Source organism: Ovis aries, chromosome 3 (genome assembly GCF_016772045.2).
Source record: "Ovis aries strain OAR_USU_Benz2616 breed Rambouillet chromosome 3, ARS-UI_Ramb_v3.0, whole genome shotgun sequence".
Classification (NCBI taxonomy): Eukaryota; Metazoa; Chordata; class Mammalia; order Artiodactyla; family Bovidae; genus Ovis; species Ovis aries.
In genome coordinates, this window is record NC_056056.1 from 11372194 (window position 1) to 11399737 (window position 27544).

Consider the following 27544-nt stretch of genomic DNA (forward strand, 5'->3'; position numbering starts at 1 on the left):
CTCCCTCCTCCCAGGGAGCCTGGCGTCCTGTCTGCCTCCCCAGGCCAGGGTGACCCCAGAGAAGGAGAGGTCACTACAGTACCGTTTATTACCAGAGACACCACGGGGCTGTCAGAACTTCGGGGCAGGAGGGGCGGGGTAGAGGGGAGGGGCGGTCATGGACAGAAAGCTGGGGACAGAGCTGTGGGACCTGGCGGGGTAAGTGGGAGCTCCGGGGCCAGGGGTTCCCCTGGCAGAGGGGAAAGGCTGAGGCTGTGGGAGAGGGTGGTGGTCCACACGCAGGTGGGCAGGAGCCCCCAGTGGGCTTTCAGAGGTCCCCAGGAGGAGCTTGCAGGAAAGTCCCCATGCGCTGTCTCTAGAAACCTAGGAGGCAAGTGTACCCTGTGGGTTGGGCTGGCAGAGAACCAAGATGGGGACCCACCCTTCCAACGTGGGGAGAGGGCTGGGAAATGAGGCTGGGGGGAGACTTTGGGTGGGATTCTGGCCTGGGTGACCCTGGCAGTCTCCCTCAGCCTCTCTCCAAGCCTCAGTTTCTCCCTCCGGAGAACACCTGCAATGCCAGGGAGCGGGGTGTGTGTGTGTGGGGTGGGGGGGCAGGGGCGGCAGGCGCTTTCGGGAGGGGCCGGGGCAGGCCTGGGAGGGACATCCAGCAGGCAGCCTTCACTTCCCTGCACCTCTTGCTCGGGCCACCTGAGTGGGTCGTGTGGTGGGGTAGGGAGCCCTAGGGCATCTGGAGGGCGGAGCGGGATGGGGGTCCCTCCGAGGCCGAGGTGGAAGTGGCTCCGTTGCTACGAGGGGCCTTAGCAACGCACCCATTCAGCGGAGACAAAGGCGCTGTCACTTGAGCGCAGAGGCGCCTCTGCCGCTCTCTTGTTCCCACAGACGCTGCGCCTGCGGGGGCGGGTGCTGGGGGGCTGGGAGCCGAGGTGTGTAGCGGGGTGATGGGTGGGGAGGGTAGAGTGGGGGGTGCCTTTCTGCCTGCTCGGCACGCCCCCCATCTGCAGGACGCCTGCGCCCTCCCGGCAGGCCTGCAGGGGGCGCCTCCAGCCCATTTTGCAGAAGGGGAAGCTGAGACAAGGAAGGACTGGGACATCCGCCTGGACGCAGGTCGGCTAGGAGTTTGGGGTCATACAGACCCAGGCTCAGATGGCCTACGCTTACCCCCACGTGACTCCTGCTGCCTCAGTGTCCTCCCCTGGCTCGTCAAGGGCTCCTCTCTGTGCCTCAGCGTTCTGAGCAGCACAGAGGGAGAGTGACCACACCCCTGTTTTCCGCAGTCACCTCATGAAAGGAGCCACCAGAGCTCCTAGGTTTAGCACAGAGCTCAGCCCCACCGAGAGCTCCATAGACCTGCCTCTGGCCCTGGCTGGAAAGAACCCCCGGCTTTCGGAGGCTGGGCAGTGCTGAGTTGGCCCCTCAGAGGCTTGTCTCCGGTTCAAGACTGTGGGAACTCCGGCTTAGAGAGGCTGCCAGGGACCTCGGGCCAGGATGAGTGCTCCTTGAGCAGGTGGCCCCGGCCCTGCCCTGCTACCCACAGGCCCCTACCCCTCACCCCATCACGTCCCCATCAGCTGTCCAGTGGGGAAACTGAGGCCTTGGGGAAAGCACTTGCTCCTCGTTGGGCTTACAAGAACTCTCAGACCACCAGGCATCTGGCCAGAGCGTTGAGAGTGGGTGAGGTGGGGCGGCGGGCGTGGGGCGCACAGAGGAAGGCAGGCCCGCGGTTCCCTGCCGCCCCGGCAGCACTGGCCTGGGAAGGGGTCCCAACCTTACTCCCTAGGAAAGCCTCTCCCCAGAGCACTGACTGAGCCCACCGGGCGCTAGTGGGGGAATTTTAGGCGCCAACAAGGAGCAGAATGAGACAGGAAGAGCCTCTCAAACTGTGGGAGGCCGGTGGGGTCGCTTCTCAAATCACTTCCATTTCCGCACAGTGGGGCTGAGGGACTGTCGGGGCACCAAGGGAACAAGGGGGCCACCCACCTGGGGTGTGGGAGCCATACCTGAAGCCTTGAATGCTGTCAGCTCCACAGCCTGAGGACAGAGGAGGTCCGTCAGGGGGTAGTCCCCCTCTCCTTCCGCTCCTCTGGCTCTGGGGGCCCTTGGCTACCTTGGAGATGACTCCTCCACCCCTGGGGGCCTTGGCACTCAGGTTCTGCCGGCTGCTCCCAGCACCCTTCAGTCCAGTAGTTGACGGAGGAGGGCCCCTGGGTCCCCAGGAGAATCCCCCACCCCAGCCCCATGCTGGTCCCTGTGGTTTCCCTGACCCTTCTGGTCACAGCTGCCAGCCCCTTGGTTGAGCCCTGCCACCCTTGACCCAGCCTCACCGGTTTCTCGGGTTCTGCAATGGAGGAGAAGGTTGTGGGGATCCTGGGGCCGTGGGTTCCTAGAAGGGGGAAGACACTTGAGCAGGCGAACCTGTAGGAGGCTGAGGCAGGAAGCTGTCTCTCTCTGCTCCCCTACCCTGAACAGGGACCTCATTTATTAAGAATCCACTCAAAAATTCACCTTGTAGATTAGCGCTGAAGAAACCAGGACCCAGAGAGGGAAAGTAACTTGCCCAAAGGCGCACAGCAGGGGAAGTAGGAGCTGGGACACCAATTCCTGGCCTGACGCCCTGTCTGAAGTCATTCAACCCATGCCCCGTCTCAGGGTGCCGAACCCCATCCATCTACCTGCCTTCAGGAACCCCCTACACCTCTTCTGCATGGAGACCCAGGGAGGGCGACTCTGGTAAGCTCTGCCTCTGGGCTGGGCACCAGGGACCCCTGTTGCCTGGTGGTGGAGTGGCAGGAGGAAAGGAGCCTTTTATAAGCTGCCCCCCAGGCCCTGCAGTCACAGAATTCCCCAGGCCCGTCTCCTTGTCTTTCAGATGCTAGGCCTGAGCACTGGGGAGTGACTAGCACCTAGTGACTGGAGGGTGCTGTGGTCTTACCTCTAAGAGCCAGGTGTCTCTGGGATGGAGCCAAGACTCTGGGGTCGTCCCTGGCCACTTCCCAGGGACATGAGGGTCTAGAGTGGAACCCCGGGCCCGTGGGACTGGAGCGAGCCTGAAAGGAAGGGGCATCAGTGCTGGGATCCCTGCCAGCGGTGGGACCTCCCGCCCCTTGGTCCCCAGGCCTGCCCACCGTGAATGCCTCTGCTGCCTTCTTCTCAGTCATCCTCTGCAGGGCGCTCCGGACCTGGAGGATGGGGCAGGGGCAGGGCTGGGACCCTTCCTCAACCCCTACGGGCTGGGTGCAGAGACCCTACAAGTAAGCCCTACCCGCCCCCATCCACATCCCACCCCAGCAGCAGCCAGGGTCCTCGGACTCACCTCTCCATTGTAGGCGGCATAGACCAGGAAGATGTACGGGCCCTGGGGACAGACCCAGGCTGAGGGTGGGTGACCGCCTGGGAGGCCCCCATCTCCCACTGCCTGGCCTGGCACCACAGCACAGGCAGCCCCAGAGACATTTAGAGACACTGGCTGGTGAACACAGCCTGCCCTGTCCGCCACCCTGCGATGGTGAGCGGGCAGTTGTGGCATTCCACAGCAGAGAGAACCAGGAGGGCCCGGCCCTGCCGGATCCCAAGCCTTCAGACTCGGGTCACCAGGCAGCCTCTCTGCCCTCTATCCCTCCACGCCCCACCCTGACCTGCCCTGCCTCACAGCCTCACCACCGCCTGAAGCTCCAAGGCTAAGTGAGGTCCAGGACAGCAGACCGGGACAGGGACCCCACTGCATTCTGACTGTTGAGTTCAGCTCAGTCGTGTCCGACTCTTTGCGACCCCATGGACTGCAGCACGCCAGGCCTCCCTGTCCATCACCAACTCCCGGAGTTCACTCGAACTCATGTCCATCGAGTCGGTGATGCCATCTAGCCATCTCATCCTCTGTCGCCCCCTTCTCCTCCTGCCCCCAATCCCTCCCAGCATCAGCGTCTTTTCAAATGAGTCAGCTCTTCTCATCAGGTGGCCAAAGTACTGGAGTTTCAGCTTCAACATCAGTCCTTCCAATGAACACCCAGGACTGATCTCCTCTAGGATGGACTGGTTGGATCTCCTTGCAGTCCAAGGGACTCTCAAGAGTCTTCTCCAACACCACAGTTTAAAAGCATCAGTTCTTCGGCGCTCAGCTTTCCTCTAGCTGAATGCCTCTCTGAGCCTCTGTTTCTTCATCTGGGAAGTCGGATGCGGCCAGGACTTGCCTCCTGCTGTGTGTGAAGGCTGAGTCACAGCCGGCTCCTCCCCACACACTCGAGGACTACAAAGCCCTAGCCCCTCACCAAGCAGGGTCAGCATGCTTGACCCTCCCAGCAGCTCCATGGCGCGGGTTGGAGGGAGGTTCGTTCTCCGCATTTGATGGAGAGGGTCCTGGGGCCAGGGGTGAGGACAGAGCAATGTGTCCCAGGCCTAAGTGTGGGCCTCCACCCGCAGGTGGCTGGTGGAGCTTAGGACTCCCTCACCTTCCACCTGGACGATACAAAAGGCAACAGTTCCTCCCCTGAGGCTCAGACAAGGGGACACAAGTGAGGGGATGTGGGGTTCCTTGAGGCCCTCTAGCTTCCCAGGGTTGAGAACTGGAGCCCCAAAGCCCTACTACTCTCCATGGCTCCCAGGCACCAAATGGGTCACTACCAGCCTCAACGCTGCCCCTAAGCCAGACCATGGGGGCTCCCAGCCCCCCACACCCAGCTGGTGCTCTCCCTGCAGCTCTCTGCACGGCGCCCCCATCCCATCTCCTTCGACTCAGTCCTTGTGCTAAGTTGCTTTGCGAGCCCACGGACTGTAGCCCACCAGGCTCCTCTGTCCATGGGATTCTCCAGGCAAGAATACCAGAGTGGGTTGCCGTGCCCTCCTCTAGGGAATCTTCCCAACCCAGGGGTCGAACCTGTGTCTCCTGCATTGGCAGACAGGTTCTTTACCACTAGCGCCACTCCTCACACCCAAACATTCACACCAATCCAACCACACCAGCAACCTGTCTAACATCCTCCAAGGCCTGGGTGGAAGTCTGAGCTTCTCACACCAGCTCTGGGGACCCTGCATGGTCTGGCCCCTGTGTTCCCTCCTGTCCCACTTCTCACCAGCTCCCCCAACCCCATGTCTCCCTCCATCTGATTTCACTGTGCTCCCCTAACTTAAAACTTTATTCCCCTCTCTCCATGCATCATTCAGGCATTCGCTGAGCACCACTGCCTCCAGGGAATGCCCACCCTGCCTCCCCATACAACCCCGACTGCCCCTTGTGCCTCTCAGTCTCAGTCGCACCGTACTGCGGTTGCGTGGCTTTGGTGTCTGTCTGCGCCCTCAGGCTGAGACCTCCAAGGGTGGTTTCTTTGATCCTGTGCCCCACCACGGTCTCAGCACGCAGCCCAGCTCGGGCACAGGGGAGGCCCTGGGGAAGAACATGCTGAATGGCTGAATGAAACCATCTTGCACCAGGTTATGCTTTGCCCTTTGCAAATATCATCTCAATGGAACCCAACAGTGATCTCATGAGGTGGAGATTATGATTCCCTTTATACAGATGTAGAAACTGAGGCCTGTCTCCACTTGTCTAGGCCTCCCAACAAGACCCTCTGGCAGGGAAGGTGTGAGCCCCAACCTGTCACAGGACTGAGGCTCTGCTCTTCTAGCACAAAACCTGGCAGAGAGGCCAGACAGAAACAAGTCACCCCCAAGAGCAAATAACTGAGTCCGGGCAGATCTCAATCTCTCCAGCCCCATCCCCGCTCCCTGGCCACCTGGGGCAGGTCCTGCCCAGTTTATGCCCCAAGACAGAGTGAGAAAGCGATGAGGCTGGAGGTTGAGCAGGGAGAGTACGACATGGAGAAACAGCAGGTATGACGGAAGAGAGAGGAGAGGGAAAGGCCAGGCCTGGAGAGGGAAGCATCCAGGAAGGACTCAGAGAACGTGGCTCTGAGCCGACTTGGGAGCTGCCCTGAGATGGTCACGGGAACATCAGAGCGGGCTCAGGTCTCATGCCTTCTGACCCCTCATGAGACAGCCTTTCTCCTCTCCTTTCACCAGACCTGAAGGTCTGAGGCTGGCTGGGGGCGGGGGGCAAGAGGGGTGACCCTCAGAGAGAGGGAGAGGCAGGGGAAGGGGACAAGAGACGGGGTCAGAGCACAACGGAAGGGGAGATGTAGAGAAAGGTCCAGGAAGAGCCAGGTAAGACCCACACTAGAGGAGAAGGGGACAGGGAGAGGAGACTGTGGCAGAGACAGAGCCTGCAGGACAGAGAAGGAATCTCAGGGCAAACTCAGAGACGAAGTAATGAGACACCGAGAGAGGAAGGGACCTGCCCTGAGAGGGAGGCAGAGTGGGCTGTGAGGGCGGCTCTGGCCCTGTGGCTGCAGGTCCGCCCGCCTGAGGGCCACGGACAGGGATGGAGCTGGAGTAGTTGCCATAGCAACAGGAAGCTGCTGCCCTCCCCACTCTGAGGCAGGGTGGAGAGACCTGGGCAGGGTCTCTCTGTTAAGTGGGCCGAGCTGGGATTCCAGCCCGTGGAGTTCTGGGAGTGCGGGGCTTGGAAAAAGGGCTTCTCCGTGTCCGTCTGTGTCCCCAGCTGCTCAGCCCCGCCACGTCTGCGGGAGCCATGCTTTTTTGCGAAGAGTGTGGGAACCTCAGGTTTCCTTCACTCTCCCGGCCCCACTCCGGACGCGCCCCCCCATCCTTCCTGAGCTGTCTGCTGCTTCCCCCACCACCTCTGTTTTTCCTTTCTCCAGTCCCACGCCTGTCGGCAGAGGGCAGCAAGTCCCCAAGGCCCACGGGGAGACGATAGCATGGACCAGGACCCGGGAGCACTTGGCGCGGACCACAGGAAGAGGTGCTGGAGGCATCAGGGCGGCCGAGGGGCACGGTGGGCTCTCCTTGGACTGACCTCCCTCCCAGCGCTTACTCAGTCCCCTGGGTGGTGGCTGCTTGTGTCCATGCCTGAGTCCCCACAGGTCTGTAAACTCCTGAGGACACGTGCCTGGCCTGAGCCACTTCCGTGGCTCCAGGACACGCGACCTGAAGGGTTCACAGTGGGGTTTATGCAGCCCCATGGCACTGTTTCCTTTACGTGGGTCAAATCCTTCCAAGCAACACCTTTTCTAAACTGCTGTTTTCACCAGTGGAGTAGCTCCTGCTGCCCCACATAGGCCACCCGCAGACCCCAAGGGGAGAGGCCCCCACCTCCTCAGCTTTCTGCCAAGGCCTGAAGTGGCTTGAGCACAGCCTGGAGGCTGGGACTTCTGCTGCGCCCTTGAGGCCCCTCCTGGGCCTCAGCTTCCTCAACTGTCTAACGGGCCACAAAATCCTCCCTGAGGTTCTGCTGTTTGATTGGAGGTTTGACCCAGTCCCCTCTCGCCCGTCCTCCCCCCAGCAGTGTCCCCACTGCCTTGGTGACAACCACAAGAGAGAGGACACTCCCTCCCCAGCCCCCTGGCCAGCCCGCCATGCCCGCGGAGCTTGCGTGTGGCCCAGGGCCCGGAGGTACCTGCAGGGAATTGAGGCCCACGGCGGCGTAGGCCCAGGCCGGGCTGAGGTGCACCAGCATGCCCACCAGCCAGGTCAGGCCCAGGATGGGCAGCAGGACCAACACCGGCTTCACCGTGGCCCTGCAGGACAGAAGCTGGGCTGGGGGAGGCCAGGGGCCAAGGGGGTCTCTGCAGGGTTCTGGGGAGGGCAGTCCCGGGCAAGCGTCTGGAGAGGGGCCGGAGCTGCACATCAAGGACCGTGGCTCAGGCCTTGGGTGAAGCTGGAAAGCTCAGACCCCCAGAGTGGGAGGGAGTAGGGGTGGTGGAGCTAGGAAGGTGGGATCCCAGTCCCAAGCCTGGCTCATCCCAAGCCTGGCTCAAGGGAAGGGAGTGGCAGCTGTCCAGGGGGAGGGCTGAGGCCTGGGCAGTGGGTCCAGGGGCATGGATCTGCCCCATGGCAGATCCTCTTCCCCCTCCTCAAGGCCCCCCGGGGGGTGACCATGCTTCTCAAGGCCCCACTGGCTTGGGTTGCCCTTCCCTTGGCAGAGGGTAGAGTGGCAAAGAGGAAGGCCTGGGCTCGGGGGCGGGGGGGTGGCCCCTCCAGCAGGATATGCTCCCATAGAGTGATGGGGTTCCAGCGGGGGTGGAGACCTAGACTCTCACTCTGAACCTGAACTTCTAGGGCCTGCCTCATTTAGGGGTTGCCTCCACCTGTCTCCACCAGAGGCAGTGCCTTCTGTGGATGGTGAGTCCCCAGGACAGTGGCTGGTGTCTACACCGCCCCTCATACACACACGGGCCCCATTACCATCCACACGCATGAGCACGTGTGCACACACAGCACGGACATGTTGCACACACACACCCATCTACAGCCTTGCACTCATGAGCGCACACGGCCACACACACGCCCACCCTGGCCTCACACGTGCTCACACCTGCCTCCCCCGCCTCTTTCTGACTCCCCCAGGCTGGGGTCTCACCACATCTGGATCCTGAGCTGCTGCTGCCTGCAGGGCTGTGGGCTCAGCATGCGGGCACGGCGGCGGGCACTGGACACGGTGACAATCACCACACGGACCAGGATGCAGGTGTTGGCCTGGAGATCTGGTGTCAGAGCGCAGAAGGGGCTCCCCCTCCCCTGACCTGTCCCTCCCCAGCAGGACCCCGGGGCCTCTCTGCTCACAGTCAGCACAAAGAGCACGGGCCCCACAAAGGCCCAGATGGCGTCTGTGTGCACGTTGAGCCAGCAGTGCCCAGTGGCCATGTAGTCATGCGGGGACATGGCCAGGGTGATGGCCACGATGGCCACAGGCACACCTAGGGGAATAAGAAGTGACCTCAGGACCACGCCACCCCTTTTGTCCTCCCTGGGAGCCAGCCCCTGTCCCGAGCTGCAGCCCCCAGAAGTCCCACAGTAGCGGGTGTACTGGCGGCACTGGGTGATCCAGGAGTGGGGTTGGGTGGGCTTGATAGTTGTGGGTGGCACTGGAGCCCTGAGGGGTTGGGAAGTGGAAGAGCTGAGACAGAGTCAAGGCCTTAGGGCTGAGAATCAGCAGAGTTGGAGGCAGGTGACTGTCATGGGCTTAGCTGGTCCCAGATTAGGGAGGCGGTGCTGGAGGCCAGGAGGTGGTTGAAGTGGAGGAGGATTAAGAACTGGAGTTGGGTAGAGTTGGAGGTTGATGGAGCTGAGTTTGTGTCAAGACACGGGTGCTGGGCGCCAGGTGGGGCTGGGTGCTGGTGAAGAAGGTGAGTGTGGGACGGTGGTGGGCATGGGGCGGTGGGTGTTGGACATAACGGAGGCCATGCAAGGCAGGGTCGAGGGGAACAGAACACGAGTGAGGGGCAGAGGGCCCTCACCCCAGCCTGTGGCATAGTAGAGCGGCATCCGAGGGCCCGGGCGCATGCTCACAGCCACCACCTTGCTCCACAGCAGCAGCCCCTCCACCAACATCCAGAAGAAGGCGACCAGAAAGAGAAGGTGCATCACAGCTGTGACGGCCATGCAGGCCACCTGGACGGGAGGGTGGGCGATCCCCACTGAGGCCAGTTATGGGTGTGGTCCGCCCTGGGTCCCCTGTCCATGCCTGGCATTGCCAACCCAAAGCAGTTTGCATGGGTGAGGTCCCCAGGCAGCGCCCCAGGCCCAGCTCCAACGTTCGGTTTTTCCTCTCTAGGCCTTAATGCTCCCTGGAAAGGAAGCCAGGTGCAGACATGGGGTGGGGGGGCGGGGTGGGGGGGGGCGCCAACCCAGAAAAGGCTGAAGGTGTTTTCCCAGCCATCCCTGAGCTCACAAGCCCCCCCTTGCTGGTTGCCCACCTTGTTGGCCTTTGCCCACTCGCTGGCCATGAGGAAGCCCTCGGCGGAGGCCAGGGAGAAGGTGAGGTTCTTGTGGACCGTGGCCCGCTCTGACTTGGGGACCCTGGACAGACAGGGGAGCTGGTAACGGGGACACCACCGCCAACCCCCACCCCATCAGCCCCAGCCCCACCCGCGTCCAGGTGAGCTGGCTGATGAAGGCAGAGAGGGCGGCTCCGCAGGCCCACAGCCCCAGGGGAGGGCCCTGGAGTGGGGTCTACCTGGACCAAGGGTGGGTGCCCTCCCAAGGAGGGATGTGGAGGCTGGCTGGCAAGGGGCAGGGTGGGTCCAGGGTGCCACAGCAGGTGGTGAGCTCGCCTTACCCAGCTGCCAGGAAGAGCAGGAAGGTGGTGGAGAGGGCACAGAAGGACACGCCACAGCCCACAAACGAGAGCGTCCTCAGCAGCGACTCCTCCTCAGGGCCTCTCTGAGGGGGGACAGAGGCCTCGGAGGCAGGAGCCCGCCGCCACCCTGTGCTGACGGGGCCAGGCCTCACCCGCCCCGCCGGCCACTTCCAGAACAACACCCACCGCCCGATACCCACCCCCAACCCACAGGCCCGCACACAGCGGGCACTTAATAATGAGCATTTGCCTGTCCTCCTCTGCTGGCTCTCCCTAAACAGGGGTGGGGCAGGGGCCGGCTTTCACCGATTTCTCAGTACTGGATGGCAAGTGGGCGACACACCCGTGGGGAGGAGATGGCATGTGACGACCACCTGCTGAGCGGGAGTATGGAGCTGGCACGAATTACTTATGATGTGTCAAAGGTCTACGCTCTGTTTTTACAGGAAAACTGCATCAGATGGCATGTTTTTCTAGTGTGCTCCCCAACACGCCAAATGACCCCAGCATTCCTGGGCTCAGGCCCACCTCACTCAACCTCTTGGTGAGTGACCACTGAGTCCCTTTCTGGCTCCAGCCAGCCCACCTCGCTTGGCCTTCTCCTGGAATCTGGCTTCCCCCACCCCCAGTCTATAAATGCTGGGACCTATCAGAGGCCTGCCGTGGCCGAAGCTCCTTTAAGTCCAACTGCATCTCAGCCACGGCTTTACATATCGGCTCTTGTTTCCAGCTGAGACCCTCCTGCCCCGAGCACTAGGTCACAGGCCCCACGGACCCCAGACCTGTGGTCCCCCAAATCTATTGCCCACCTGAGCCTCCGCAGAACTGAGTCCCTCACCTTCTAGTGGCCCTGGACCCCCTCTCCCTCAGCCCAGTCTCCTGGTCTCCCCACTGCTCCCTGGTCCAGGGCCCCTCCCTTCTCCTAGGCCCCTCTCCTAGGCCCCTCCCTCTCCTTTCCCCTCTGGCACCACCCCAGCCTCACTCATGGCACCCCAGGCTCCCTCATGCAAACATGCTTCACCCCCTTCCACACATCCTCTGCAAAAGGAGCACCATCCAAGCGTATGAGCCTGGCATTCCAGGTCTGTGTGATCTTGCCTACCACGCCCCCCCCCCGCCCACCACAGACATTGCACTGAAAGCCCCAGACTCATCGAAGTTCTGGAACATAACTGGTCTGCCATTTCTAGCCTCCGCGTACTTCCCTGGTGGCTCAGCTGGTAAAGAATCCACCTGCAATGCGGGAGACCTGGTTTCGATCCCTGGGTTGGGAAGATCCCCCGGAGAAGGGAAAGGCTACCCACTCCAGTATTCTGGCCTGGAAAATTCCATGGACTGTATAGTCCAGGGGTTGCAAAGAGTTGGACACGACTGAGTAACTTTGACTCAGCCTTTGCTCAGGTGGCCCTCTGCTTGGCATGCTTTTCTATTCAACTATTGTTTATCCTTTAAAACTCGGTCCTGACATCACCTTCCCCTTCCCCCCTCCCCAGCACTCACCTGGACGTCATACACCTGCAACAGGACGGCAAAGTTGGTGCTGTGGTTGCAGAAGCAGGCAGTTGAGCCCTGGTACGTGGCAGTCACGGAGCAGCCAGTGGTGGCCCAGGAGCCCCCTGAGTCTGGGCTTGGGGTGAGTAGGGGACAGAGGGCTCTTGAGATGGGCTGCCCATGGGGGCGGGGGCAGGGGGAAGCCTTTCCACAAACCCTGCCTCTATCCAGTTATATGACCTTGGGCAAGTCACTGCTCCCCCCTGGGTCTCTGTTTCCCATCTGTGAAATGGGAGGATGGGGCTGAAACCAGTGATCAGCATTAACTGCATTAATTACTAAGCAACAGTGACTGACCTTCATTCCCTGGTTTTGAATATATCATCAACTCTAACACCCATTCCACAGATGAGTCTCTCCCTACTCTAAGCCCATAGAGTAGGCTTACATAGCTTCTATGACAGGGAGCTCACTACCTCATGAGTAACAGGTTCTCCCGCCCCAGTTTATCCCCAGCTGAGTGGCGCCTGAAACCACCCCCACGAGGAAGTTGATGAATGGAGGCTAAAAACCTGCTTGAGTCCTGCCTCATCCTCAAGTGCGAGGGATGTCTTTTTTATTTTTTTAATGCCTTATTTAAAGAACCTGGAAACTCACCTGAGACTGAAGTTCCAGAAAGCACAGACAGGCTCCACCAGCTTCGGAGGGAAGGCCTAAGGGCAGCCAACAAGGACAGGGCAGGTATGTGAGCGCACGTGGGCAAGGAGAGAGACCAGTGGACGCGGGGAAATGTGACCTCCTGTGTTCGAGGGGCTGGGGGTTGCCCAGCATAAATCATGGGTGCAGGGGTTGGGGAAAAATGCCAGTGGGAAGGCACAAAGAAGGTGAAGTGAGTAGAGTTGCAGGCTGGCATTATGGTTAATATCAAAATCCTAGGCATGAACTAAATGTCCATCCTTTGGGGATTCTGTAAGAGAGTCTCCAGAAGTATTGTGAGTTTAGCAAAGCTGCAGGATACAGTATCTTTATATAGAATTCAATTGCATTACTATAAACTTATAATGAACAATTTAAAGTAGAATTAAGAAAACAATACCATTTACAAAAACATCAGAAACTCTCTACCACTTAGCGGTGCATGCATGCTCAATCTTTGTTACGTCCTACTCTTTGCGACCCCATGGACTGTAGCCCGCCAGGCTTCTCTGTCCATGGGATTCTCCAGGTAAGAATACTAGAGTGGGTTGCCATTTCCTCCTCCAGGGGATATTCCTGACCCAGGCATGGAACCTAGTCTCCTGCATTTGCTGGCGGATACTTTACCACTGAGTCACCTGGGAAGCCCGTACAACCTAGAAGTATGTCTAAGTATATCTAACAAAAAACCTTCAAGACCTGCACACTGACAACTAGATAGCACTTCTGAGAAAAATGCAAGAAAATCTAAATAAACTCAGCGATACACCTTGATCAAGGATTGGAAGACTCATTGTTAAGATGCTCTTTCATCATCTTACTTCAATTTGGGAGATTCAGTGCAATCCCAATCTAAATCCCAGCAGGTTTTTCCATAGACATTTACAAGCTGGTTCTAAAAAAAGTTCTTTTGGCTGTGCCACATGGCATGCAGGACCTTACTTCCCTGACCAGAGATCACTTCTGCCCTCTCCAGTGGAAGTGCACATTCTTAACCATTGCCAGGGAAGCCCCCTGATTCTAAAAGGTATACAGCAATGTGAAGACCCTAGGCCAGCCAAAGAAGTTTTGAAAAGGAAGTACAAAGTTGGAGGACTTACATTAACTGATTTCAAGGCTTACCATACAGATACATTAATCAGGACATATAGGATTAGTGTATAGGTCTAGGGAATAGAATAGAGAGCCCAGAAATAGACTTACACATGTATGAACAATTGATTTTCAAAAAGGTGACAGGATAATTCAAGGGAGAAAGAATAATCTTTTCAACAAATGGTGTTGGAATGGGATATGGCAAAATATGTCTATATGGGAAAATATCAAGTTCAACCCCTACCTAACATAATATCTATAAATGAATTGAAATGAAGCTATAAATGTAAAGGCTAAAGTGATAAACTCCTCTGAGAATATCTTTGTGACCTTGGGATAAGCAAGTTTTCCTAGACATGATGCAAAAAGCATAAGCCGTGCAAAAGAAAAATTGATAAGCTGGACTTCATCATATTTAAAACTTATTTTTCAAAGACACCATTAAGAAAAGCAATCCACAGACTAGGAGATGTTATGTACAAAACATATAGCCCACAAAATACTTATATCCAAAATACATAAAGAATTCTTACAATTCAATAGTAATACAAATAATTTAAAAATTGAAGAACAAAGCTGGAGGCATCATGCTCACTGATTTCAAACAGTATTACAAAGATATAGAAATTATGAGATTGGCATAAAAACAGACACATAGATCAATGGAACAGAAGAGAGCTCAGAAAGAAACCTCTGTGTCAATTAGTTTATGACAAAGGAGGCCTGGATATATAATGGGGAACGAACAGTCTCTTCAATAAGTGATGCTGGGAGAACTGGACAGCCACAGGCAAAAGAATACTGCCCATTTCAGTATTTTGGGCTTCCCCTGTGGCTCAGTTGGTAAAGAATCTACCTGCAATGTGGGAGATCTGGGTTCAACCCCTGGGTTGAGAAGATCCCCTGGAGAAGGGAAGGGCTACCCTCTCCAGTATTCTGCCCTGGAGAATTCAGGGCAGAATACATACAGTCCACGGGGTTACAAAGAGTTGGACAAGACTGAGCGACTTTCACTTTACTTCAGGCAAAAGAATAAAACTTGACTACTGTCTTATACCATACACAAAAATTAACTCAACACTGAACTAGACTTGAATTTAAGACATGAGCCCATAAAACTGCTAGAAAAAAAAACATAGATGGTAAGTTCCTTGTCATAGCGAGAATATTTAAAAGCCTAAACTATCCAGTTAAACACAGGCAGAAGACATACAGACTGACAATGAGTACATGAAAAGATGCTCAACATCATTGATCATAAGGAAAATGCAAAACTACAATGAGATAGCTCCTCACACCTGTTAAGACGGCTCTTACCCCAAACCCAAGAAATAACATGTGTTGCCGAGGAAATGGAGAAAAGGGAACCCTCATACACTGTTGGTAAGAATGTAAATTAGTGCAGCCACTATGAAAGCAGTATAGTGGTTCCTCTAAAAATTAAAAATAAAGCTGCCTTATGATCCAGCAATTCCACTCCTATATATATCCAAAGAAAATGAAAATCTTAACTCAGAAATGATATATGACTCTGCTATATTTAGGGTGGGTAAGCAACAGAGGCCTGCTGTACAGCACATGAAACTCTGCTCAATGTTATGTGGCAGCTGGATGGGAGGGGAGTTTGGGGGAGAGTGGATACATGTATATGTATGGCTGAGCCCCTTCGCTGTTCTCCTGAAACTATCACAACATCGTTAATCGGCTACACCTCAACACAAAATAAAAAGTTTTTAAAAAAGAAAATATATTAACATGTGCATCTCCATGTTCACCGCAGCATTATTTTCTAGAGCAAAGATATGGAAACAACCTGTGTCCATTGATGAATGAATGAACAAAGAAACTGTGGGGTGTGTGTGTGTGTATATATATATATAGAGAGAGAGAGAGAGAGAGAGATCGGCTTCCCTGAAAGCAGCTGATAAAGAATCTGCCTGTAATGCGGGAGGCCTGGGTTTGATCTCTGGATTGGGAAGATCCCCTGGAGGAGGGCATGGCAACCCACTCCAGTATTCTTGCCTAGAGAATCCCCATAGACAGAGGAGCCTGGCATGCTACAGTCTATAGGGTCACACAGAGTTGGATATGACTAAAGCGACTTAGCATGCATGCATGCATATATATATATATAAAACAGAATATTCAGTTCAGTTCAGTCGCTTACTTGTGTCCAACTCTTTGCGACCCCATGGAGTGCAGTATGCCAGGCTTCCTTGTCCGTCACCAACTCCCAGAGCTGACTCAAACTCATGTCCACCAAGTCGGTGATGCCATTCAACAACCATCTCATCCTCTTGTCTCCTTCTTTCCCGCCTTCAATCTTTCCCAGCATCAGGGTCTTTTCAAATGAGTCAGCTCTTCGCATCAGGTAGCCAAAGTATTGGAGTTTCAGCTTCAGCATCAGTCCTTTCAATGAATATTCAGGACTGATTTCCTTTAGGATGGACTGGTTGGATCTCTTTGCAGTCCAAGGGACTCTCAAGAGTCTTCTCCAACACCACAGTTCAAAAGCATCAATTCTTCAGTGCTCAGGTTTCTTTATAGTCCAAATCTCACATCCTTACATGACTACTAGAAAAACCAAAGCTTTGACTAGATGGACCTTTGTTGGCAAAATAATGTCTCTGCTTTTTAATATGCTGTCTAGATTGGTTATAACTTTTCTTCCAAGGACCAAGCGTCTTTTATTTCATGGCTGCAGTCACCATCTGCAGTGATTTTGGAGCCCGCCAAAATAAAGTCTGTCACTGTTTCCACTGTTTCCCCATCTATTTGCCATGAAGTGATGGGACTGGATGCCATGATCTTAGTTTTCTGAATGTTGAGTTTTAAGCCAACTTTTTCACTCTTCTCTTTCACTTTCATCAAGAGGCTCTTTAGTTCTTCTTCACTTTCTGCCATAAGGGTGGTGTCATCTGCATATCTGAGGTTATTGATATTTCTCCCAGCAATCTTGATTCCAGCTTGTGCTTCATCCAGCCCAGCTTTTCTCTTGATGTACTCTGCATATAAGTTAAATAAGCAGAGTGACAATATACAGCCTTGATGTACTCCTTTCCTGATTTAGAACCAGTCTGTTGTTCCATGTCCAGTTCTATCTGTTGCTTCTTGACCTGCATACAGATTTCTCAGGAGGCAGGTCAGGTGGTTTGGTACTCTCATCTCCTTCAGAATTTTCCACAGTTTGTTGTGGTCCACACAGTCAAAGGCTTTGGTGTAGTCAATTAAGCAGAAGTAGATGTTTTTCTGGAACTCTCTTGCTTCTTCTTTGCCTTTTTTGCATTTCTTTTTCTTGGGGATGGTCTTAATCACTGCCTCCTGTACAATGTCATGAACCTTTGTCCATAATTCTTTAGGCACTCTGTCTATCAGATCTAATCCCTTGAATCTATTTGTCACTGCCACTGTATAATCGTAAGGGATTTGATTTAGGTCTTACCTGCATGCACATGTATATAAAACAATATTATTCAGCCAGAAAAAGAATGAAATCTTGCCATTTGCAACAATACGATGGACCTTGAGGCCATTATGTTAAATGGAATAAGTCAGACAGAGAAAGACAAATACCTCTGATCTCACTTATATGGGGACTCTATGCAAAGAAAGTCAGGATCATAAAATACAGAGAATGGATTGGTTGCCAGGGCAGGTGGAGCAGGGGCAGGGAGAAAAGGGTGAAGGGAGTACAACAATAGAATTAAAAGAGAGAGGATCTATGTGGTTTGCATGGGGAAATGTCAGTAATCAGAAAAGCAAATAGCAGGCTAATGTAAACATTTTTAGAAAAAAAATAAAGAATATTTCCTGTTTTTAAAAAAGCCCAATGACATCTCAAAAAAAATTTTAATTAAAAAAATGAATGAAAACTGGGGAAAAGATTTGAACTTATATTTAACAGAGGAAGATATATGAATGCCTGATAAATGTATGAAATGATGCTCAAAATCATTGATCTTCAAGAAATTGCAACTTAGAACCACAATGAAATGTCAGTACAAAACCATTATAATGAACAACAGGCGGCAACATAGATGATACTCAAAACCAACATTTGAGCAAAAGAAACCAGACTACAGTACACATTATTTGATTCCTTTTATATGACACTTTGGGAAAGACAGACAGACACTTTAGGAAAGTCAGAGCGGGGAAGGCTGACGGGGAAGGAGCTTGAAGAAGCCTTTGGGAAAGGTGGACAAGTTATGTATCTTAACTGGGGGCAGTAATACATGAGTATACTCACTGGGCAAAACTGATCACATTGTGCACTTAAAGTGGATGGTTTAGTGTATGTAGACTTATGTACTTTAATCAGATTGATTTTTTAAGAAGTCTTGAGATGACATACAAAAGACATAAGGTGTAGTGTATGAGTGTATTTGTGTGTGTGTGTGTGTGAGTGTGGGGGCACATGTGTCCAGGATTGGTGGTTTTGGGGAAAGCAGACTCTAACTATCCCTGAAATGCTCTAAAGTTTCAGAAGGAAGAAGGAATTTGTGTTTTACATGTAATGAATTAAATGACATGTCCTGCTGATATTTCTATGTCAGTTTATAGCAAAATACCCCATTCCTTACATAACCTCAGCTGATATTTTATTGTGTAGCTCTACAAGGCTTTTTTGTTGGGGAAGGGGGCACACTGCGTGGCATGCAGGATCTTAGCTCGCCAAGTCAGGATGAAACCTGTGCCCCCTGAAGTGGAAGTTCTGAGTCTCAGCCGCTGGACATCTGGGAAAGTCCCTACAAGGCTTTTAAAGTAGTCCCCTGTTGATGGACATTCAGGTTACTTTCATGCTTACAGAGCACACTGCAAGGTGGGGCTCTCACATCTCCTCGTGTGATCTGATGAGAACCACCATTTTTTCAGTCATGAAGAACTATGACAAAATCCCAGCTCTGCACCAGGCACACCAGCTTCCCTAAGCTCCTGTCTGTGGAATGGACAGTTGGCAGATTAAATGAATGCTGCTTATTTAAGGCATCTGCTATAAAGTAAGCATGCAATGCATTACTTCCCTTCCCCCGCTCTCAAAGACAATGGGATGGCTTATGGATGTGTATTTTTCTTGAACAGTTTTAGACCTTGGTTCTCCAGTGAACAAATATTGAGATGTGTGTGTGTGTTGGGGGCGGGGGGGTACCAAACCAGGATAACTGTCCCAGGTGGCTGTTTCCCAGAAGCACCACACAGTACCTGGGGCTGGTGTTGCAGGTGAAAGGTCACAGCTGTGTTGGCCTCCCCAGTTTCATCCCACACTTCAGAGGAGATGATGGCTGACCCCACCTGGGTGCTTAGGAATCTGTGAGGAGAAAGGGAGCTTTTAAGGGCACCAGGTGTCTGGGAGGGAGAGGTCACATGTGGCTGAGGTCATCAAAGATGATACCCCTAAGTCCAAAGAAACATTAGCAAAAGCCCTGTGTGGGGAATTAGGGCACCTGGGTTCCATTCTTGCTGGCAATTTGGCTGCCCTGGTGGCTCAGATGGGAAAGAATCTGCCCGCGATGCAGGAGACCCGCCCGGGTTCGAACCCTGAGTCAGGAAGATCCCCTGGAGGAGGAAATGGCAACCCACTCCAATATTCTTGCCTGGAAAATTCCATGGACAGAGCCTGATGGGCTACAGTCCACAGGGTCGCAAAGAGTCAAAATAGTACTGAGTGACTAACATTTTCATTTTCTATTACCTCCCTGAGACTCAACACTGCAGCCGGGACCCCAGGCACGAGTCGAGCCATGTTCCAACGAGCACATCTTTGCTAGGCCCAGAAATCTGTGTGTGTCGGGGGTGAGCAAGTTTGGCTCTGGGCTGCCAAAGGCAGATTTGCCCACCAGAATGGGGGTGGGTTCTGGGTGGGGACAGAGGCCTGGCCTTCCCTGGGAAGGAGATCCAGGCCCTCAGCAGCCTACTAGGGGGGACCCACCTCTGCATTCCGCTTGTTTCTTCAGGACTGTCAGGGGCCCACGGCTCCTGGCCAGGGGCCCCCAGTGTGTGCTGGAAGACACTCGAGCTGAACCAGCTGTGGATCATGGTGACTCCAGAGAGGCCTGGATGAACAGGAGGAGGCCTGAGACCCACCCAGTGACTGAGCAGACACCACAGGTTGGTTCCGAGGGAAAAGCTCTGCCCACTTTACAAACAGGGAAACCGAGGCTCATAGAGGTTAAATGACCTCCCAGAGATCACACAGTTAAGAAGTGGGCAGAACCAGAATTTCAACCAGCTATAGTTGATGTGCTTAAGCTGGCAGCTCCACAGCCCTTTGCCCCTTATCCTAATCCTCCACCCCAGGTGGCATCCAGGGAAACTGCTTGCGGTTTGAGGGGAGGAGATTAAGTGAACATCTACTATGGGGTAGGTGTTTAAGCTCCTAATAACCCAATGAGGCGAGTACTAATCTTAGAGATGAGGAGACAGCTCTGAAAGCTGCGGTGACTTATCCAGAAGAGCAGAGCTAGGAACTCCGAGGGCTGAGGTTTAACCCAGACACCAGAGGGTCCCACCACCTGTGCCCCTTGCCCACCTCTCCCAAGGAGCCGCCTCACTTCAGCAGCGGGGATGCGGATGTGGCCGGGCCCCTCTGGATGCCCGCCAGGCACCGTGAACACGTAGCCCTCCGTACTGGCCTCCCTCAGGCGTAGGCGCCTCACCTCCAGGCCTGGGGTCAAACAGGGCTGAGTGGCTGGACCTCAGGAGGCAGGTGTTCATGCTGGGCTGGCCCAGCTGGCAGGGTCTGCTTCCCCTCTCCCTGCCACACATCCAGGAGGCCAGCATTCCTGGATGGTGGCTCAGCAACTTGCCCAAGGTAAATGTGACATTTCCAAGTCCAGGGGGACAGGGTGAGTGAGAAGGGGGAGTCTCTGGGGGGCAGACCCTGAATATCAGTGAGCCACCAGAAACCGCTGGGCCCCTGAAAGACCCAAGTTTTGCCTGATGTTCCACTGTCAGTGCTCGCCCACTCAGTCTGTTATACAAACATTCACTGAGTCTGGTCCTGAGATGCAGAAGTGACTCAGAAACAGCCCTGGCACTCAGGGAGCTTCAGGCTGAATCATATTAATTGCCACAAAAGCAACAAAAGATATGTTCAAAACACCAGGGTAACAGAGGAGAGAGGAACTGACTGTTGGGAGAGAGCTAAAACTGGGGAAGGCTTCCTAGCAGAGCTGATGCTCGAGCAGGGTTCTGAAGGATGTATAGGAGTTTGCTAGGAGATCAAGAGAGAGTATTCTGGATGGAGGGCACAGCATGGGCCAGGGCAGGAACAGAAAGGAGTATCTGTGGGAGTCAGAGAACTCCCAGTGATCAGGGCTGAGGAGGATGTCTGAACCCAGGTCCTACGCGCAGCCCAGCTGTGTGGGACAGGTTGGGGCAGGCTCACCAGCATGGCGGTACTGGAGGTGCATTCGAGGCCGCTCGGAGGTCAGCATGGAGTTCATTAGGGGTGCCAGGTGCTGCACACTCGACACCAAGGCCATGGGTCCGCCAACCACCTGGGAGGAGGCCGCAACTCAGCCCCTCTCACACTCCCCACCCCACTGCCGCCTGCCCTGACCGCTGGGGTTAACATGTTTTCACGGACCTGGGAGGTGGCCTGCCTGCCCTGGACCCTCAGAGGCTCCGCCTGAGGGCGTCCAGGATCAAGTCCTAGATCCTCAGACTGACCTCTGAGGCCTGCCTGATGAACCTTCTCTGGCTTCTCCAACCTGGTCCTAAGCCACGCTGTCCTTGACTCAAACTGAAGGCCCCACAGTGCTCTCTGCCTGCTGGCAGGTTGCTTGTCAATGGGCACACTCAGAAGGCAGAGCCATGCCTTTTGCTTCTTTGGGCTGACTCGGTGTTGGACCTATAACAGGTGCTCAAGTTTTAGCTTCCAAAAGAAAGCCATGGGGAGGGGTGTTGGTGGATGGTGCTGGTGAGGACAGAGCAGGGATGGGGATCATGCATGGCTGGGACCCCCCCTCTATGCTGGGCAGGTCACCTGATTTACACCTACTCCTCTCCATTGCCTAAGCAAGGCAGGTATGATCATCTCCATTTTCCAGGGAAGAAACCTGAGGTTCAGAGTCCAGTTTGCCCCAGTCTGCCACAGTGTCTCAGATCCCCAGAAAAATGTGGGGTTACACCCTCCCCAGGATGGAGAGCACCACCTGGAGAGGTGAACATCCCACAGAATCAGCCTCCTGGGTTGTGCCATCCCTACCCCACCCTCAAACCCAGGTTTCGGTTCTGTTCTGAGGTCACAGGGGACCATGCCTGCCTCTGAAGCCCCAGAACAATCAAGGCAATGTTCACGACCCTGTGTTTTCTCCCTTCTCTGAGCTGATAATTCCCAGGTCTACAGCCACTTCTGCCACGACGGGATTTCCATCTGTCTCTTCTCTTCTCCATGGCTGAACACTTAGTATAGAGGACCTCCCACTTAAGGTGGTCAGTGATTGTTGAATATGGGAGGCCCTTGTTGATTAGTGGCTCTTAATTTTTAATTGCAGAAGCTGTTGTTCAAGAGCAGTTGTTTGTGGAAGTTCAACTTATAAAACAGAAAAATGAAGAGCTTCTCCAGATGGATGGCAAAATGGAGCTCGGAGATGGGTGCTGACTTGCCCACGGCTACACAAATGGGTGACAAGGTAGGAACCAGAGCCCAGGCCCCTGTGGCACCCAGCCCTGCCAGCCTCACCTCACTGACTGACAGCCACACGCCAGCCAGCGGCTCCTCCAGGACCCGGCTGGCCACAGACATGACGGCCTGGCCCAGCTGCTCCCAGGACCCTGTCGTGGGCTCTGGCTCCCACGTCCCCAGGGCGGCCACTCTTCTCAGAAAGCGCAGGACAGCTAGCAGTGCTGCTGGCCCCAGTGGAGCCGCCTCCTTTGCCAGGACTCCCTCCAGGATTCTCAGGAAGCGGGCAGCCTCCGTCAGGGACAGGTCTCCGTGGGCTTCAGAGAGAGGGTCAGGAAGGAGCTGTGGGGCAGAGGAGCCCCTGATGGTGGGTCTCGCTGTCATAAGGGGATGCCTCCACCGTCCCCCTACCCCTGCCCAGCACCAGGGCCTATGCTTGGTCTCTGCCTGTCTTCTTGGTGGGCACAGATCTAACTACTCATGAGCCCCCAGCTCTCAGAGTGCATGGGTACATGAACAATCCTAATTCCTGCACACACATTAGGTGGGTGTCCCCTTTCTAGACAAGGACACTGAGGTTCACAGAGGCCACCCAAAGTGCCCCTGGGAGGGGGCTCACCACAATGGCATTGGCCAAGGCATTGACTCGGCGGATAACATCCTGGCCAGGCCACGACTGGGCGTCCTGCAGCCGCCGGTACTTCTCTGCAAAGCAGTGGATGCCAGACTAAGCCCTGGGCAACCTCCTCCTCAGAGATGCCCCATCCACCCTGTGCCGCCTGCAGAGGATGGGCACACTGATGGTGGTGTGTCTGGAGACTTAAGTGTCCTGGATGGGGAAACTGAGGTACAGAATGGCAAAAACACCTGCTTGAGGTGAATCCCACAATCTGGGATTCGTCCCCAGGTCAGAATGGCCCCATTTATCTGTGGTCTAGACTCCATTGAGGCCCCAGGATGCTGAGAAGATTCCCAATTCCTAGGCTGTGCCAACTGCTTCCCTCTCAGCCCTACGCTGGTCCATACCCTGCGTCCCCTTCAACAGAGGCGGACGGCGCACCTGTCCGGTAGCAGCAGAGGAAGGGCAGCGGCTGCAGGCAGAGCAAAGAGCCCTCGGTGTGGGGTGCTGGGTCCCACGTAGGGCACTCCTCTGAGGGCACTGGCCAGGGTGGGAGAGGTGTCAGGGCCGCCTCCTGGCTCCCCACCGTCTCCATGACCCACAGCCCATTTGGGCCTTGAAGGCACCTGCACGCCTGAGGGAGCACCAGGACGCGCCATCCTGGAGTTAGGAGGCGATGTGGGAACCAGAGAGAGGAGCGTAGCAACCAGCACTGGGCGGAGCAAGGCGGCCGCGGGGTTGGGGGCGGGGGGGGGGGGGGGGGCGGGGCGAGTCCCTCCAGGCTGCTATGACTAGGTACTAGGTTAGGTACTGGGAGCCTGGAGAGGGGGTGGCCAGACTTGGGTGTGGCCGGGTTGGCAGAGGTGGGCTGGGTCTGGTAGGGAAGCCAGGAGGCGGTGGGTGGAGCCAAAGGTGGGCGGGGTCTGGCAGGCAGGAGGCGGGGCAGGCCGTACCCGGACAGAGAAGCCGCACCCACACTGGCGGCAGCAGCGAGGGTGCGACATCCAGGGCGCCCAGATCCCAGCGGAAAAGCAGGCCGCCCGGGGGCGGCGCGCAGGCCCGTGCCCGGTGCATGTGCGCGGGGCTCAGCGCGCGTGCCCACAGGTGGAAGTCGGTGAGGTTGCCGCTGAAGGCGTCGCGCGCTGAGAAGCCACCGCCCAGAGAGTCCTGGTCCTGGCCCAGCACGAGGATGCCGCCAGGTGGCAGCGGGTGGCCGGCGCCCAGGCCCCGCGCCCCAGCGCGTCGCCGCCCGTCGGCGAACAGCGCCCAGCGCCCGCCTGGGTGCTCCCACGTGACGCACACGTGGTGCCAGCGGCCATCCGCTGGGAAGGCAGCACGAAAGGGCGCGTGATGCCCGCACACCACGAGCGCAGCGTGCACGGCTCCGCCGGGCTCGGCAAAGGCTCGCAGCTGCAGCGCGTTGGCCAGCGTGGGCACAGCCAGAGAGAAGAGTGCTGCCGGGTCAGACGAGGTGGCATCCCACTGCACGTGCGCGCACGCTGTCAGCGCCCCCAGCGCTGGCAGAGGCGTCCGAAGTCGAGCCGCCCGGTCCGCGGATCTCTCGCTGAACATCAGTGCGGCCGTGGCGCGCGCGCCTGCGGGGATACACAGGCCTCCGCCTCAGTTTTCCCACCTGCACACACCGTCCCTTCTCTGACAGCCCATTGTCACATCTGAAAAGCCCGCCCCCTTAAGCTTCAGGTGCCTCCCTCCCTCGGGAAGGAAGAAATGGGGGCTCCAGTGCCCCTAACCCACGGGTAAACCCTCTACTGTCAGTCCAGGACAAGGGAATCTGAGATTGCGACTCAACTTCCTCTGGGCTCAAACCACAAAGACTGTCACAGTGGGCTGCTATCTCGAGGTCACCAAAGCTCCCTACGTGCCCCGCCCCCCCCCAGCCCATACTTTCCAGGCCCCAGCCCAAACTCACGCCTCTGAGGGGGTCTTTGCAGAGGGGCTTCTCTTTGGCCCACCCAGATGGGGTCAGGCAGCTGCGCAGTGAGGAGCCGATCTGGGGGTGGCAGTACCAGGTGGCCCAACCGCTGCTCACAGGACTCTTGGGCCTGCCACCAGTTCAGCCGCTGCCCTGGAAACTTGCACACCTCATCTGCAGTCTCCACTACCTCTCCAGGGGCCACTGGAGCTGCAGGGTGGGAGAAAGGTCTATGGGGAGAAGTGTGTGGGCATCTGACCCTTGCCGGGTGAGTGGGGTGACAGAGCCAAGGACATTGGGCTTGGAGACATTTGGGGCTGGATGGGGCTGTACCCTGGCTGTGCTAGCAAGTTTTCTCCCCTTGCTGGGTCTGTTGTGTCATCTGTGTAGTGGTAGGAATGAGACGGACATGAGTGATGCTTTCAGCCCAGGGCTTGGTATAGCGGGGCTGAGCTAAACTGCGCATCCTCCTTCCTTTGCATTCCAGGCCAGTGTGGCACATGGACCAGGGGCTGGCTGAGCTGCGGGAGGGGAGAGCCTCTCTGGGGTATCCCTCATACCAACCTGTGACCCAAGGGTTCCTTGATTCACCTGGCGAGTTGGAAGGGGTCCCAGAGAGACTCCTTATCTGAGAGAGAAGACAGGTGGGGTCTGAGTCAGAGCCCCACACCCATATGTACTGTTACTGAAGGCCTACTGTGTGCTCCAGCAGGGAACAGTGGAGGTTGCAGGCCCTGCAGTCAGACCTGGATTCACCCAGAGTGTGATCTTAGGCAGGTCACCTCATTGCCCTGAGCCTATTCCTAGCATCTGCAGTGAAAGTGAAAGTGTTAGTCACTTAGTCGTGTCCAGCTCTTTGTAATGCTATGGACCGTAGCCTGCCAGGCTCCTCTGTCCATGGAATTCTCCAGGCAAGAATACTGGAGTGGGTTGCCATTCCCTTCTCTAGGGGATCTTTCCTACCCAGAGATCGATCCTGAGTCTCCTGCATCGCATGTGGACTCTGAACCACCAGGGAAGCCCTAGCATCTAGTGGGTGCTTTATTCCAGTTCTGTGCCGGGGCTTAGCTTGTGTAACCTTTCCCGTTACCTCCTGATGTGAGGCGGCCACTTGGAACCCTAGCAGCTCTGAGTCCCCGTGGCCTCCTCCCCTCCACCCCCTGCCTCCCGGAAGTTCAGGTACCAGGAAGGCTAGGAGGCAGCAGCACCAGGGGGCCATTCCGGATCTAGCAGGAGGAGCAGGTGAGGAACAGCACAGATCACAGGCGTGTAGACTGAGGAAGGAAAAAAAGCACAGGAAGGCAGCTCAGCGTCCCACCTTGCTGTGCTACCCACTCTGTCTTCTTGCCCCTTGTTTGGCTCCCAGGCCCTACTGGGCTGGAAGCCCAGGATGGGATGGCCCCCCAGGAGGGATGACATTTACTTACACAAAAGGAATGGTCTCCAGGAGCCTCTTCCAGGCCTGCAGCTGGGAAACACTGTAGCCCTGGTGAGCTGGTGGGGAGGAGGGATGGGGACAGCAACAGCCCCCTGGCTGGAGAGGGATGGAAACCAAGTGCAGGGTCTCCTGAGGTGGGAGGGGAGGGAGGGAGAGTGGGCTCCCGACCCTGTAGGTTTCCTTGTGTTCTTTGCACTTCTCAGCCTGCCATTCAAGGCTCTGTGCAATCAGGCTTCTGCTGAGCTCTCTGGCTTTCATCATTTCCCCACACTGCCACCTTTCCCTTGCTCCCCACGCTGCTCCCATCCCTTCTCCAGACCTTTGGCCACGCTGTCCCTCCTTCCCAGACTGGCCTCCCATTCCCTCGGAGACACCATCTACAAATCAGCTCGCCGTCACTCCATCCACCCAGCACCTGCGGCAGACCTGCCACCTCCAGGCGCTGTAGCTAGCTGAGGAGGCCCTAATCACAGGTGATTTGGGGTTAGGGTTAGTGGGGATGGGGGCGGGGTTCAGGTCTGAAAGAGCCCTGGCCAGGCACAAATGGTCTCAGAAAACACTGGAAGTGAAGTAATGCCCCACTGGGTCCCACCATTCGGCCTCAGGTCACCTGGAAGTCTAGAGCCATCACCAATGATAATTTGTTCCATTTCTCCTTTCCCAGATAAACTCTGTAAGCATGAAAATCAAACCCCAGCCCGGGAGGACACGGAGCGTCACACTTTTGGGACTCTGAAAAGCACCAAACTTATTGTCACTTTCCTCCCCTCTTTTAAACAGCACTTGTGTCCCCCAGGATCCCACTCCCAACCCCAAGTCGCTGGGCAATTTTAAGAGTCTGGCCCGGGCACACAGCGTCACGCAATAACTGTTGACTGCCAGCCCCTCTGTTCACATCTGTCCGTGTTTGTCCCCACAAACTCCCTGGCACCCCCCCTTCCTTGCTCACCGAACACTCGTTGGTATTCAAAAGAGAGGCGAAGTTTGGTCTCCCCACTGCACGTCCCTTCTTCACAAGAGGCCAGCGGGGAATCCCACGTAGGCTGATGGGCCCCAGGAGGGCGCGGCGCAAAGGGCTCCCCTTCACCTGTGCTGATCGCGTCCCTGTTCACAGCCCGGGTCCTCACCGGCTTCGCCTAGTGCCTGGGATCGGCTCAACCGATCGAGACCTCAGTGCGAGGTCTCGGGGACTAGAGTTGGGCGTCGGCGAGCTCTCCGCCTGGAGCTCTCCCAGGACCGACGGGTGCGGGGCGGCGCTAGGAGACCCCGCCCCTTGGCCCTAGCCCTCCGGTGCGGCGATTCCCCTGCCTGTGCATTCCGGACTGGGCAGGCGCGGGCCGGCAGGAGATGTATGAGTCATGGAGGAGGACGGGATCAGTCTCTGGACCGGACCCGTGTCACAACTCCCCACAACACATAGGTAAAGTCACTCTTATTAGGAAGGGCACCTGGTGAGTCTCGGATAAGGGAACTTGGACTCCCCACTAGCATCTCAGGCA

At 55.9% G+C, this 27544-nt stretch overlaps 1 protein-coding gene and 1 long non-coding RNA gene across 3 annotated transcripts; one reads left to right on the forward strand and one right to left on the reverse strand.

Annotated features, from left to right (window-relative positions):
• Nucleotides 1-27237, reverse strand: ADGRD2 (adhesion G protein-coupled receptor D2). Its single transcript, XM_027965877.3, has 26 exons — nucleotides 26995-27237; nucleotides 26035-26174; nucleotides 25791-25881; nucleotides 25172-25235; nucleotides 24605-24817; nucleotides 23628-24269; nucleotides 23116-23214; nucleotides 22675-22760; nucleotides 22116-22397; nucleotides 20817-20928; nucleotides 19959-20093; nucleotides 19359-19482; nucleotides 18632-18737; nucleotides 12296-12351; nucleotides 11648-11774; nucleotides 10127-10230; nucleotides 9765-9867; nucleotides 9306-9459; nucleotides 8632-8765; nucleotides 8429-8544; nucleotides 7466-7586; nucleotides 3314-3355; nucleotides 2933-3179; nucleotides 2325-2383; nucleotides 2001-2031; nucleotides 1-363 (listed from the first exon to the last, which is right to left on the reverse strand). The coding sequence occupies exons 3-26, from the start codon at nucleotides 25824-25826 to the stop codon at nucleotides 356-358; spliced, it is 3201 nt and encodes a 1066-aa protein (XP_027821678.3). The 5' UTR covers nucleotides 25827-25881; nucleotides 26035-26174; nucleotides 26995-27237; the 3' UTR covers nucleotides 1-355.
• Nucleotides 9865-15525, forward strand: LOC132659554 (uncharacterized). 2 transcript variants are annotated; one of them, XR_009600103.1, is made up of 4 exons: nucleotides 9865-10691; nucleotides 11641-11780; nucleotides 12281-12379; nucleotides 12902-15525. It is a non-coding gene; the product is annotated as an uncharacterized LOC132659554 (long non-coding RNA). The 2 variants fall into 2 exon arrangements; XR_009600102.1 differs by having other exon boundaries at nucleotides 12281-15525.
• Nucleotides 27238-27544: the final 307 nt, after the last annotated feature.

Excerpts from the sequence above, each read along its gene's own strand:
- ADGRD2 (XM_027965877.3), bottom strand. The coding sequence starts at position 25,826 with ATGGCCCCCTGGTGCTGCTGCCTCCTAGCCTTCCTG. Across the intron at positions 18,738-19,358 it reads GAAACAAGCGGAATGCAGAG|ATTCCTAAGCACCCAGGTGG; the intron begins GTGGGTCCCCCC and ends TTCTCCTCACAG. Across the intron at positions 2,384-2,932 it reads GAGACACCTGGCTCTTAGAG|GAACCCACGGCCCCAGGATC; the intron begins GTAAGACCACAG and ends TCCCCCTTCTAG.